The sequence below is a fragment of the Arvicanthis niloticus genome, chromosome 13 (genome assembly GCF_011762505.2).
Source record: "Arvicanthis niloticus isolate mArvNil1 chromosome 13, mArvNil1.pat.X, whole genome shotgun sequence".
NCBI lineage: Eukaryota > Metazoa > Chordata > Mammalia > Rodentia > Muridae > Arvicanthis > Arvicanthis niloticus.
In genome coordinates this window covers 76,519,833-76,533,615 of record NC_047670.1, presented here as the reverse complement: position 1 = coordinate 76,533,615, position 13,783 = coordinate 76,519,833, and the positions used below count along the sequence as shown (strand labels likewise).

General features: G+C 47.4%; 2 protein-coding genes across 2 annotated transcripts; both read right to left on the bottom strand.

Moving 5' to 3' along the window:
• Positions 1–382: 382 nt before the first annotated feature.
• On the bottom strand, positions 383–2,676 carry Slc61a1 (solute carrier family 61 member 1). The gene is made up of 2 exons (XM_034517374.1): positions 2,501–2,676; positions 383–1,947 (listed from the first exon to the last, which is right to left on the bottom strand). Exon 2 carries the CDS (start codon positions 1,927–1,929, stop codon positions 577–579), a length of 1,353 nt encoding a protein of 450 aa, XP_034373265.1. The 5' UTR covers positions 1,930–1,947; positions 2,501–2,676; the 3' UTR covers positions 383–576.
• A 6,490-nt stretch (positions 2,677–9,166) lies between these two features.
• LOC117718877 (uncharacterized) lies at positions 9,167–12,804 on the bottom strand. The gene is made up of 2 exons (XM_076912150.1): positions 11,598–12,804; positions 9,167–10,230 (listed from the first exon to the last, which is right to left on the bottom strand). Exon 1 carries the CDS (start codon positions 12,334–12,336, stop codon positions 11,818–11,820), a length of 519 nt encoding a protein of 172 aa, XP_076768265.1. The 5' UTR covers positions 12,337–12,804; the 3' UTR covers positions 9,167–10,230; positions 11,598–11,817.
• Between the last annotated feature and the right edge of the window lie 979 nt (positions 12,805–13,783).

Here is a 13,783-nt window from a genome sequence, read left to right as displayed (position 1 = left end):
TCTAAGATCATTTCCCCCTCTCAAGGTAGAGAGATGGTTCAGTGGTTAAAGACACTGCATAATCCTGAGGACCAGAGGTCAGATCTCAACACATGTAACAAGCTGTAGAGTGTCCTGACTGTAACCCTAATTCCAAGAGTCCACCTGTCCCCTGAATGTGGACTGAGGATTTTGCTTGAAAACTGGAAAGGGTATGTGACCTAGCCAAGACTAAGGACTTAGGAGCCCCTGAATCTTTCCACCCGGTTCTGTTGACAGGCATTTCATCTCAGTTTGGCTGGAGACATTTGACTTGAAGATATTAGAACCCCACCTGTACTGCAAATATCTCCAGCGGCCCCCCTCACCAGAAACTGAGGAGGTACGGGAGAGGACGAGCAAGTCGAATCCATTAAAAGTGTTTATTTTACACAGCAAGGAGAAAGTACACAGTCAGCCTTTGGCACCTTTCCAATCTGTCACCCCATGTCCTTCCCAGAACACTGGCAAGAGGGGCCGCAGGACAGAGTCACAAAGTGAGTCACAGGTGGGCAGGCGGGCTTCCAGAGCCCATCTCAGAGCCCTTGTCCTGGAGAATCAAAGCTCAGGGGCATAGGGCTCCCCGGTAGGCGAGGGCACCCGCAGCTCAGCATCGTGTCTCACCACAGTGAAAAGTCCTGCCACTGCCAACAGAGTCGTCACCATGACAGCAGAGCAGATGCTGAACATATTCCTGGTGCCCGTTTTCCGATCGCTGTCATGGAGGACAAGGAGCCCTAGACAGGCCAGTAAATGCAGGGGCACTCGGAACCAATTGAGGACACCGGCCTGCTCTGTCTCGGGGATCACTTTCCTTCGCAGGAAACTCATGCTGGGAAAGTAGAGCCCACAGGCCAACTCAATGAGTAAAAAGGCAATGAAGGATTCCACAGGATTTTCTTGGCCTGGGCTGGTGGAGAAAGTCAACATGAAGAGAGAGAAGACGACAATGAGGACGGCGAGGGAGAGTAGGTGCATGGGTTGAAGGTGGTACCTCTTGGAGGTAGCGATGCGATACAGGGAAGAACCCAGAAGGCTGGCTGCCATGAAGCTGGAGAACACAATGCCCAGAGGGGCCCCGTGTGGGTCCAGCACAGGTGTCCAGAGGAAGACAAAGATGAAGATGACACTCTCAAACAGGGCTTGTATGACACCCAGCAGCAACACCCGGCGGTCAGACAGGAGGCAGCGCAGACCTCCAGCACAGGTCTTGGAGAAGGCACGCTGACGGTCATAATTCTCTCCCCAGTTTCGAAGGGCCAAGGCCCCAGCCAGAGCCAGAAGAGGGATGGCAGCCACAAAGGGTGCTACAGGCCCCAGGCCCATCCAACTTGCCACAGCCTCAGCTGCTACACCTGCTGCCACAGCTAGCACGTGGTTCCAGAAGGCAGCTCGGGCAAAGGTAGCTGGGATCCACTCAGCAGGGAAGTCATGCCTCTCCACGTGCTCGTGGATGTACCAGGCCTCGAAGGCTGAGAAGAGCAGAGCAGTGGACAGCCCACCAAGTGCTCGACCCACCAGCAGCACAAAGTAGTCTTGAGAGAGCTTGGTTATGCAACACAGAGAGTAAGTGAGGGAGAAAAGGACACAGGACTTCTTACGACCTAGCCAGTCCACAAGGGAGGAGGCCACTAGGCCAAAGAGGACGGTGGAGGCGAGGCCACAGACGTAGAGGATAGCAATCTGACCCTCCAGGAAGTGGTAATGCTGATAGAGTTTATACAGGTAGGGGGCCTGGAGCCAGTCTGCTGCCAGGGCCAGAAAGTAGACTTGATAGAAGTCTAGTTGAAACTGAAGGAAGGAGGGGTTGCTGCAAGCTCTCCCAGGGGGCCTAGCTCTGCATCTTGACAGCTCCAGGCCCAGGCAGGAGGCCAGGAGGCCCACAAAAGACAAATAGGCAGTCACCAGCATGGTGGGCCCCCGGACGACCTGGGGAGAGAACCGTGGTCAGGTGGTCATAGGCACATCCCTAATCCAGGTAGCACAGTCAAGGGATTGGGTGTCTGGGCAGAAGGCAACTCCACCCAACTGCACTGTCAATTTCTCTCCCCCAGAGCTGAGACTGGAGGGACCAGTTGGGTGGGTGGGAGGAGTGGTTGTCTCCTAGGACTCTGTGGGGCAGGGGAGGGTGATAGTGGGGAGAGGCCAGCGCACTCGCCCCACCCTTGCCCGGTACAGCAAGGGGGACTCCTTTCAGTAATCCCGGTCCCGCAGGTTCGAAAGGGGATACTGCCCTTCTCCATGATAGGTTCTGCAGGTTTCTTGTACCTCCCATCCTCGCCGATGAGCCAGTTCTGGAGCTCAGTGTCTCCATATCTATACCCGAGCATCCCTTCCGCCCGCGCCGGCCTCTCCAATGCTTCGCGGTCACGCGCGCGAAACGCAGGTTCCCCGACTCTGGGTCACGGGTGACCCCCTGCGCCCCCTAGCCTCAGCCGAGCGTCCCCTCACTCGCTCACGCCTCGCCCGGCCCCGGTCTCACCTGCTGCCCCGGTCTGCGGGGACGCTCCGGACACGTCCGGCTCCAGGCCGCCGGGCCGCCCTCCCCACACTGGCTCCGGCTCCGCTCGGGTTCCAGCAGCGCGCCCGCCCCTCACAGCCTGCTTCCGGGAGCCGGGCTGGCTCGTGGCCGCCGCCATGATAGCCCCGTCACGTGACGGGGGCGCCCCGCGGAAGCCACGCCCCCTCACCGGGCCCCGCCCTAGAGCGGAAAAGCCCGTAGGGCTGGGGGATGCTGGAGCCGCGGGCTGCTACCGCGGGCTTGTCGGGCGGGTACCTTTGGGTCCTCAAGCTGCCCGGTACCCGCGGGGTCGTCCCGAATGAAAGCGTGTTTTCTGTTTTCCTCCACGCAGGATCTCGGAAAGGTGCCGGCAGTACCTCCGAGCCAGCGGGTACCCCTTGCTAATGAACTCCGCTGCCCTAAACCGAGGCTGTTCTAGGGTTTGGACTTGGCCTGACCTCCGGGGCAGCAGTCAGTATTGTCCAGACACCTGAGGGAGGCGGTGTGGTGTAAAGCCGGAGTCCGGCTGGACACAGATTGAGGTTGCAATCTTATCCGTCACTTCACCACTTTCTCTGTGTAAAATCGGGAACAGTGCCCTAATGAAGAAGGCTTAAGGATCTGTGGCAGCTTTAGAACTTTAGCCCTGGAGCTCGACTCTCACCTCCAGCTACCTAGGATTTGCTTTATCTTGCAATGTTAAGTTTCAGTATTCAATATTACATCCTGGAGACCCTGCAATGGCTTCCCTTTCTACTAAGGATGAAAACCAAAATCTTTCTAAAGAGGTGCAAATGCGTCTGTCCGAGGGCTTTTTGCTATGTCCATGACTTCATCCTCTACCACTCGGTCTCCTTCTCTGTCTCCAATGCCTCCCACCTGGGCCTTTGCACAGTGCGTCCTGCAAGGTTCCTTCACCTTCTTTACCTCCTACAATTTTCTGTCCAAATGTCATGTTATTAGAGAGGACTTCTGGGCTGGAGAGATGGCTCAGTCATTAAGAGCACTGACTGCTCTTCCATAGGTCCTGAGTTCAATTCCCAGCAACCATATGGTAGCTCATAACCATCTGTAATGGGATCTGATGCCCTCTTCTGGTGTGTCTGAAGACAGCTACAGCGTACATGTCTCATATATATATATATATATATATATATATATATATATATATATATATAAATAAATAAATAGGACTTTCTATCATGGTGTGGTGGCTCATATAATCCTTGCGCTTGGAAAGCTGAGGCAGGAGAACTGCTGAGAATTTAAGACCAACTTGTGCTATATTGAGCTCCAGGTCTAGACTAGAATGAGACCCTGTCTCAATCAATCAATCAATCAATCAATAAATAGAATGCTTTGTGATTAACAGATTAAGAGCACTTGCTGTTCTTGCAGAGGAGAGGAAGACGGGTGGAAGAGCACTTGCTACTGCTTTTGCAGAGTAGTTTTCACATTTATTTGTAACTCCAGCTCCTCCAGGGCATCTGACCGACTTCTGACTTCTGAGAGCACCTGCATGAAAGTAGTGTGAGTATAGTCACTTAGGCACACACCCATGGACATAAAATACACTTCTAAGCCGGGCGGTGGTGGCACACGCCTTTAATCCCAGCACTTGGGAGGCAGAGGCAGGTGGATTTCTGAGTTCGAGGCCAGCCTGGTCTACAGAGTGAGTTCCAGGACAGCCAGGACTACACAGAGAAACCCTGTCTCGAACCCCCCCCCCCAAAAAAAAAAAAAAGAAGAAGAAAATGGAGTCCTGGAAGAAGTCCTTTGACCTCCACATGGGCTCTGTAGCACGAGGATGCTGGGAACCTGACTGAGGCCTTTGGCAAGACCGATACATCCTCTTAATTGGGGAGCCTTCTCTCCAGTCCCATTAGTTTGCTTGTTTGTTTGTTTGTTTGTTTGTTTGTTTTTCAAGACAGGGTCTTTCTATACAGCCCTGGCTGTCCTGCTGGAACCAGCTCTGTATACCAGGCTGGCCTCAAACTCACAGAGATCTGCTTGCCTTTACTTCCCAAGTACTGGGATTCATTATTTTATTTCTGAGTAGTGAAGGGAACTGAGCTGACATAACTTTAACCTTCTGTGAACACACGGCCTCTGGTGCTGTATGAAAGTTCTCTTCTCTCTTCCCTCATCCCTGCTCCCAGTCTCCTTCCAGTCTTACAAATGCTCCTTCATGGACCTTAGTTCCCTCCCCCAGCTACCCTGTAAACCTTGGCTAATACATGAATAATCCCAGTACTGGGAAGGGGATGAGGGATATACTTCTAAATAACTAAGTAAATATACTTCTAAATAAAATAAATCTTTAAAAAAAAGATTTATTTATTTTATTTACATGAGTACACTGTAGCTGTCTTCAGACACGCACGAGAAGAGGGTGTCAGATCCCATTATAGATGGTTGTGAGAATTACAGATGTGGTTGCTGGGAATTGAACTCAGGACCTCTGGAAGAGCAGTCAGTGCTCTTAACCTCTGAGCCATCTCTCCAGGCCAGAAATAAATCTTTAAATTTATACATTAAAATTTAAAAAAATAAAACAAGCAAAGACCCTAAGAAGTCTTTTTTTTTTTTAGCCATCCCCCTTTTATTTTCCACATAAAGGGTTTTTGGGGTGGGGAGGCAGGAGGGAGGAGTTCCCTCCATTTTATTTTAGATTAATTTATTTTATATATGTAACTGTTTTTCCTTTATATATGTCTGTGCATCATGTGAGTGCCTAAGGTCCACAGAGGTTAGAGAAAAGTGTCAGATCACCTGACACTAGAGTTACAGACAACTGTGAAGAGAAAAGACATGTTCATGCTAAGAACCAAACCCTGGTGCTGCTTTGTCTGGGGGTTGGGGTCTCATCACTTGAAGCTCTGCAGGCTTAAAGTTTGTCGCCCCATTTGATCATCAGTCTTAGGAGCCTGAGTGCTGAGCCTTGCATGTGAGATAAGAACTTTATCAACTGGACAACAAACCAAGCCCCCTTTTTTTGTTTTGTTTTGTTTTTTATAGACTAGGTCTTGTGTTGCCCAGTCTGGTCTTCAACTCAATATGTAGCTAAAATTAATCTTGAACTTCTGACCTTCATACCTCCACCTCCCAAGTGCTTGAATTTCAGAGATGTACCACCAGGCTTCCTGGCCTGCTCTCCTTCTGTCTTTTCCTGTTTGCTACATTTTCTCCATAGCACTTAACACCATCTGGTGGACTGAATATTTTATTTGCTCATTTGTTACTTCTTCTCCCTGCAGATTTGTATTTGTTTCTCCACCTACATTCTCAATATTTAAAGCAGCCATTAATGATGTAATAAGTACTCTATAATTATTCACAGACAAATGAATTTATAGTTTAATCCACGTAAATTATTTTAGAAAGCCCTGGCTTCTATTAAGTTATCATTTATCAGATAATTATAATTTACCTAATCTCTGAAAAAAATATACATACACACATATTTGTTGTTGTTTGGATTTTTATTTATATTTTTACTTATGTGAATGTGTGTGAGGCTTCATGAATTTATGTGCACGTGCCTAGAACTGGAGTGATAGGTAGTAACAAGTTGCTTGATGTGGGTGCTGGGAACAAAACCCATGACCCCTGTAAAGTAGAATTAAGTGCTCTCGACCTCTGAAACATCTTTCCAGCCCTGTGTGGTTATACCACACAGGAAAACCCCATCTTGGCTGGCAATTTACTTGCTTCAGATGCCTGAAAGATGTGAAGATGTGTGTGTGTGTGTGTGTGTGTTTATATATTGTGTATATATTTATGTGTATATACATGAAATATATAATAAAAACATAATAACAACAATAATAATGTTAATTTTAAACAGGGTGTCTCTCTGTAGTCCAGCCTAGACTAGAACCATCCATCTTCTTGTCTCAGCCTCTTCATTACTGATAGCATCATCATGCCCGCCTTTTCTTTCTTTTAGTGTTTAATTATTTATTTATTCTTATTTTGTGTATATGTTTTGCCTTCACATGTGTCTGCACACTATATGTATTCATTCCTGTGCAGGCCATAAGAGGGCATCAGATCCCCTGGAACCGGACTTACAGACAGTTGTTAGCCACCAGGTGAGAGCTGGTGACTGACCCTGGGTCCTCTAAACTACTGAGCTGTCTCTACCAGCTTTCTTTCTGTTTCCTTACTTTTTCATTTCTTTTTTCTTTTTATTTCTTTCATTTTTTTTTTTTTTTTTTTTTTTTTTTTTTTGAGACAGGGTTCTTAAGAAGAAAAGAAAGAAAAAGGGAAACAAATGCAGGAATACAAATATCATTCCATTTTCTTGTGAGGATGTTTATACATCAAACTCAACAGCTACTGTTGTTGGAAGCCTAGACAGACTTCACACCCACGGGAGACACACATGCCATTTATAATCTCACCCATGGATTATATAGATCACCGATAGAATTACTATGAATGGAGCCTTTGATCCCTAACACTGAAAAAAAATCTTGGCCGACTACTATGGATGGCATCTAACTGTTAAATAAGAAGGTAGGTGGCATTAGCCCACAGGGTTGAAGAAGTTTATCCAGCACTCCATGGTAACAGAGAAAGCAGGAATTAAGACTACATTCTCACACAGTTCCTGGGAAAATGAAATGGGTGCAGTACCTGTATAAACTATTTGCAAATGTTGGTTTTGTTTTTTTGTTTTGTTTTGTTTTGTTTTTTTGAGAAGCTGGGCAATGGTGGCACATGGCTTTAATCCCAGCACTCAGGAGACAGAAGCAGGCAGATCTCTATGAGTTTGAGGTCAGCCTGGTCTGCAGAGTGAGTTCCAAGAGAGGGCCACACAGAGAAACCCTCTCTCAAACAACAACAACAACAACAACAACAACAAAAGTAACAACGGAACTCCAAAGATTTCTTTATTTCGATTTTATTTGTCTGAGTGTTTGCTTGCAGGCTTGTTTATATACCCACCATGTGCTTATAGTTCCCTCATTGGCCAGAAGAGGGCATTAAAACATGTGGACTCTGGGTTCCAGGAGCTTGTGAGCTGTCTTGTGGATGAAGGTAAGCAAATGTGGGCTCTCTGTGAGTGCAGTATCCACTCTTAGGCACTGTGCAGTCCCTCCAGCCCCTGTATTATTTTGTATTATTGTAAGATCTGTTCAAAATTCGTATACTCTTAAGGTTGCTATGGCCTCTTGGACTCTGAGGTACAACTAGGAAAGATCTTGTTGGGAAATTTGCTGGCAGATGACTAGAGGGCCCCGTCAATTCAGTTTATCTCCAGGACAACCTTTCAGTAGCTAGCTAGGATCTGTGTGTAAGAAACCATGAGGAAGTCTTAGCCTTCAAGGAGAAGTGTTCACAGTGTGCTAGAAACCAAACTCACCAGAGGAGTTTCTTTTCTTTTTTTCTTTTCTTTTTTTAACATTTTTTAAAACTTTTTTTAAAAAAATGTATGTGAATACACTGTTGCTCTTTTCTGACACACCAGAAGAGGCAATGGATTCTATTACAGACAGTTGTGAGCCACCATGTGGCTGCTGGGAATTGAACTCAGGACCTCTGTAAGAGTAGTCACTGCTCTTAATCTCTGAGCCATCTTTCCAGTCCCGGAGGAGTTACATTTAATATTTTATTATTAAAATATTTATGATCCTGCCGGGCGGTGGTGGCACATGCCTTTAATCCCAGCAGTTGGGAGGCAGAGGCAGGCGGATTTCTGAGTTCGAGGCCAGCCTGGTCTACAGAGTGAGTTCCAGGACAGCCAGGGCTACACAGAGAAACCCTGTTTCAAAAAAAACCAAAAACAAAACAAAACAAAACAAAAAAAACAAACAAACAAAAAAAAAAGACCCCATTCACCTTTAATCCACCAATGATATTTCTTCCCTCCCTCACTGAGACATTTCAGACCAAGTAGGCTGTTTCATTAACAACCCCAGAGCCATGTTTACATCTAACAAAATTAGCCCAGTTCCTCACATCATAAAAACTCAGGCCAGGGGGATTCTAAAACTCAGGAGGATGGCCCAGTGGCTGACTACTCACCACTAGCCCTGACATCCTAAGTTTGATTCCCCAAGACCCACTTGGTGGAGGTAAAAAACAGACTTGAGAAGTATCCTCTCAGGGCTGGAGAGATGAGATGGTTCAGCAGTTAAGAGCACTGACTGTTCTTCCAGAGGTCCTGAATTCAATTCCCAACAACCACATGATGGCTCACAGCCATCTGTAATAGGATCTGATGTGCTCTTCCATTATATCTGAGGACAGTTACAGTGTATTCACATACATAAAATAAATAATAAATAATTAAGAAAAAAAAGTATCAGGGCTAGAGAGATGGCTCAACAGTTAAGAGCACTGACTGCTCTTCCAGAGGTCCTGAGTTCAATTCCTAGCAACCACATGGTGGCTCACAACCATCTATGGTCTCTCCTGGTGTGTCTGAAGACAGCTACAGTGTACTCACATACATAAAAGAAATAAATAAACATTAAAAAAAAAAAAGTATCCTCTGATCTTGACATGCATCCACACATGAATGGTGTGTGAGTGTGCACATGCAGGAACACACACACACACACACACACACACAGAGGAACACATGCATTAGATAGGCCAATGGTAAGTAAAATTTAAAGCCATAGGACACAAGCTGGGAATGGTGACACATACATTTGATCTTAGCACTGGAAAGGCAGAGGCAGGTGGATCACTGTGAGCTCAAGACCAGGTAGATCTATACAGCAAGGTCCAGACCATCATATATAATAAGATCCTGTCTCATAAACAAAAACTACAACCCAGTCTAGAGTTAAATGTCCTCAGCTTCTGAAACATCTTTATAGTTGGCATCCCCAAGTCTTGAACAAAAGAGATCCAAAAGCTCCCTGTGGTCGTCCACACCCTCACACCCTCAGGCCCCCTACATATGGGCTCTGTCACTGAAGTATATTCTCAGCTCTGTCTCTGTGTTTTAAGCTCCTTCTCATTTTCCCCACAGCTGATGACTTATTTAGGTAACTGGGTCAGATTCTCTTTAACATCGCCCACATTTTGCCGGAGTCTACTCACTTCCTCATGTCGTTTACGTTTCCCCATCTCCTGCATTTCTCATTAAATAGGGGGCAGAGGAGTTAGTTCAGGAAGCAAAGCAATCGCTTGACACACAAACTGGATATGAGTTTAATCCTCAGAGACCCTTATTAATACTGTGGACGTGGTATGGTGACAAGAGTGTCATTTCAGAGCTGAGAATGCAGAGACAGGACCTAGTGAGAGATTATATTTAAAAAGAAAAAAAATAAAATCAAGGTGGACCATGATCTGAGGAACAAGACCTAGGGATGATCTCCATGAACCCCTGTACACACACAGGATGTGCACATGCCACACTCATGAACATGCACACACACAAGACAGCACTGAGGGCTTGATTTAATCCACATTGAGAGGTTTGTTGGCTTCTTTGGCGAGTATCTTTTCTAGGCAGTGCTGGATGCTTCAGGCTGCTTCGTAACAGCAGGCAAACGGTGTCGGTGCTCATCTCTGTCACATTTAGCGAGGCTAAGCTTCGTCAGTGGACTCAGGTGATGGCATCATGATTCCTGGACTGTAAAGTTCTCCATGCATCAGCTAGGCACAGTGGTACACATCTAACACCTTAGCACTGGGGAGGCTGTGACAGAGTAAGACAGAGTTTGAGACCAGCCTGGACTAAGAGTCTGTCAAAAAGCAAAAACAAAACAAAAACAAAAGAAGAAAAAGAAAAGAATGAATGAAACAAATAGAAAAAGAAACCCAGAAGGAGAAAAAACAGAGACTGGGACTGGTAAGATGGCACAGCATCTGCTGTCAAGCCTGAGGACCTGAATTTAATTCCTGTGTCCTCCATGGAGGAAGGAGAGCCCTGACTCCCAGAAGTTGTCTGGCTTTCCACTGGAGACCTGTGGTAGGCCAGTGCCCACACACACACACAAAAAGTAAATAAAATGTAACAAAGAAGAGAAGGGGGAGGAATTGAGGAATGTAGTAAATTAAAAGACCAAGGGAGAGTTAGGTGTGGTGGGACATACTTGTGATCCCAACCCTTAGAAGCAAGAAGAATAGGAATTTAAGGCTAAACTTAGCCATACTGTAAATTCATAAGGCTATATAAAACTTTGTCTCAGGGCTGGGGTTTAGCTCAGTGGTACATTTTTTTGAGTTTTTTTTTTTTTTTTTTTTTTTTTTGATTTATTTATCTTATGTATATGAGTACACTGTAATTGTCTTCAGACACCAGGAAAGGGCATCAGATCCTATTAGAGATGGCTGTGAGCCACCATGTGGGTGCTGGGAATTGAACTCAGGACCTTCGGAAGAGCAATCAGTGCTCTTCATCACTGAGTCATGTCTCCAGACCAGTGGTAGAGTTCTTGCCTAGCAAGCAAGCATAAGGTTCTGTCCTGGCGCTGTCCTCAGCTCCAGAAGAAAACAAAAACAAACAAACAAAAGCCAAAAAGCTACCTCACTTGGTGGCTTTTGAATCTCTCACCATCACCCTAACAGGGAACTTACAACCACCCTTACAACACCCATGTGTGGGTAGGACCTCTGAGAGCCTGAGTAGAGGGTTCCCCCCAATCCTCCATCCCCTCCCCAAGATAGATGAACATGGCTGTCTTGGACAGGGACAGGATTACTGCTGCAAGATTGAGGTCATGAGGCTGAATGAGTGCTTAGAAATTTCCAATACAAAACATTCACATCCGGGTGGGCAGAAGGTTCCTGGATTGACACAAAAGATCAGGAAGGATGTCAAAGCTATCTCAGGGGAGAGAGAAACCAAGAGCCATTGGCATAGCCATCTCTTCCAGTGGGGGTGGGGGGCTGCTTCGACTGGCTTATGATGAGAGGTTAGGAGGCCAGAGACAATCAGGAGTATGGATGTAGATCCAGGGCCAGAAGTGACTTCTGAACAAAGTGTTTCCCCACCCCCATCCTCTAGAAAAGGAGTCTGTCATACCCTTGTGAATTGCAAGAGGAGGTAAGCAAAGGTCTCCCTCCACCCGAGGCTGAATGGAGAGGAAGGAACCATGGACATGCTTACCTTTAAAGGGCTGCAAGGAAGGCTTTCCAGGGGGAACAGAGGAGCAGGTTTTGGAACCAGCAGGATCACACTCAAAAGCAAATGTCCAAGGAGGAGTGGTCCCCTGTCCTCTTTAGTCAGGGGTCTGCCTGATTCCATCCAGGCTGTATTCGGAGCCTTTGTTTGAGGAAGTAGCTCCAGGTCCAGCTGAACCACCATTTTCGGGACACGGCCTCTCAGCCTAGATTATCTGACAGAGCCCTCGAGAAGCCCTCTGTCTCCTGAAGCAGACACTGCAGCAGCCGGTGGAGCCCCGAGGCCCCCATGCAACATCACGGCCACAGCTGCAGCCGCTACTGCAGCCCAAGCGGGAGCTCAGACAGGTAGCTTGGCCCACCGAACAGGAGTAAATGGGGCAAGGCGAGGGGCGGCAGTAGGTCATAGATGGACTCGAGCAGAGGGCGCAGTAGGTATGCAGACACGCTGAGGGAGGACATGCAGGGCAAGGAGGGCAAGAACACGTGCAGGGTGGGCCAGGGAGGCCTGGACAGGAAGGGCAGGTAGTAGCGGAGTCTGAGGGACAAGCAGTGAAAGAGCATGGGGGAGGGGGGCAGCTAGAACAGGGGCAGACACAGGCTGAAGGGGGACAGGACAAGCAGGGAGAGGTAGTTGGCGGTCCACGCCCAGAGGACGGAAGGGGCTCCTGGTAGGTATCCTTCTTATTCCGAGGCCCCAGTCGAAGTCCCAGAGAGAAGTCCATTTTGCTGCAGGAGTTGCTTTGGGTTAGGTAGGATTAAGCCTAAGACACTCTGAGCTTCTCTGATCCTGCAGGAGCTCAGACCTCCCCACCTGGCCATTCTCTTCTAGAGGTGCCTGACATTACATTTATCCACCCTCCTTTCTGCTGACAGTCCTTTACCTCTGTGCCAGATCAGAACCTGCACTTCCGGTCAGGGTCAGCAGTCACTCACACTGTTCCTTCTGCCTGGAATACCTCTCCTGTCTTAGATTGGTCTTACCTTTCTGAAGTCTTCTTTCCCTCTATTCAATCCTAAGGTACTTGTAGCAATTCTAGGCCTTGATGCCTGCCTCCAGATGGCCAGAACTAAGACTTCAGATTCTCCAAAAGCTCCCAGAGGCGCTCAGTGTGGCAGCACCAGCAATAGAAGCACTGCAGGACACTGAGTCAGGGACGTTGCTGGGAGATGGCAGGAGTCTTGGGGTGGAGTTTCTGGAGAGAGAGAGAGAGAGAGAATGTTGGAGGGGGTGCCTGGCTGTCTATGGGAAGCCAACAACTGGTTGGACAGCTATTATTTGCTGGTTTATTATGGATCAGGCTCTGGCTGCTGGAGTGAGCTAGACAGCTGACTTTCCTCTCATAAAAAGGTGCCCGACACCTAAGGAGTAGGGCAGGGTGGGGACAGAAACCCAATGGGTAGATAGGTCAGTGTTTCAGAGCTGGATTGGCTATGTTCATCATCATAGGGTCATCAGATAAAAGGTAGTTTGGAGGGCTGGAACAATGGCTCAGGGGTTAAGAGCACTGAGTTCAATTCCCAGCAACCACATGGCAGTTCATAACCATCTATATAGATGGTTATGAGATTTTACCATGTATGTATACACTCAGGTGAACTCTGTATACATAGTAAATAAATAAACCTAAGCCCCAGCATTTGGGAGGCAGAGGCAGAGGCAGAGGCAGAGGCAGAGGCAGAGGCAGAGGCAGAGGCAGAGGCAGAGGCAGAGGCAGAGGCAGAGGCAGAGGCAGAGGCAGAGGCAGAGGCAGAGGCAGAGGCAGAGGCAGAGGCAGGCAGATTTCTGAGTTTGAGGCAGGCCTGGTCTACAGAGTGAGTTCCAGGACAGCCAGAGATACACAGAGAAACTTTGTCTTGAAAAAAAAAAAAATCTAAAAAGAAAAAAAGGGAGGCTCCAGGTTTGATCCTAGCACCACATTAAAGAAGAGGAGCAGAAAACATAGATTACAAGCACTTTCTGCTCTTTTAAGGGCCTGGGTCCAGATCCCAGCACCCACACACAACCATCTGTAATTCCAGTACTAGGGGATCTGATGCCCTCTTCTGACCCGTGTGAGCACTAGACATGTCTGTGGTGCATTCTTATACATGCAAGCAGACCACTCACACTCAAAAAATAAAAACAAATAAATCTACAAAAAGTAAATATAAGGAAGAGAAGCTGGAGAG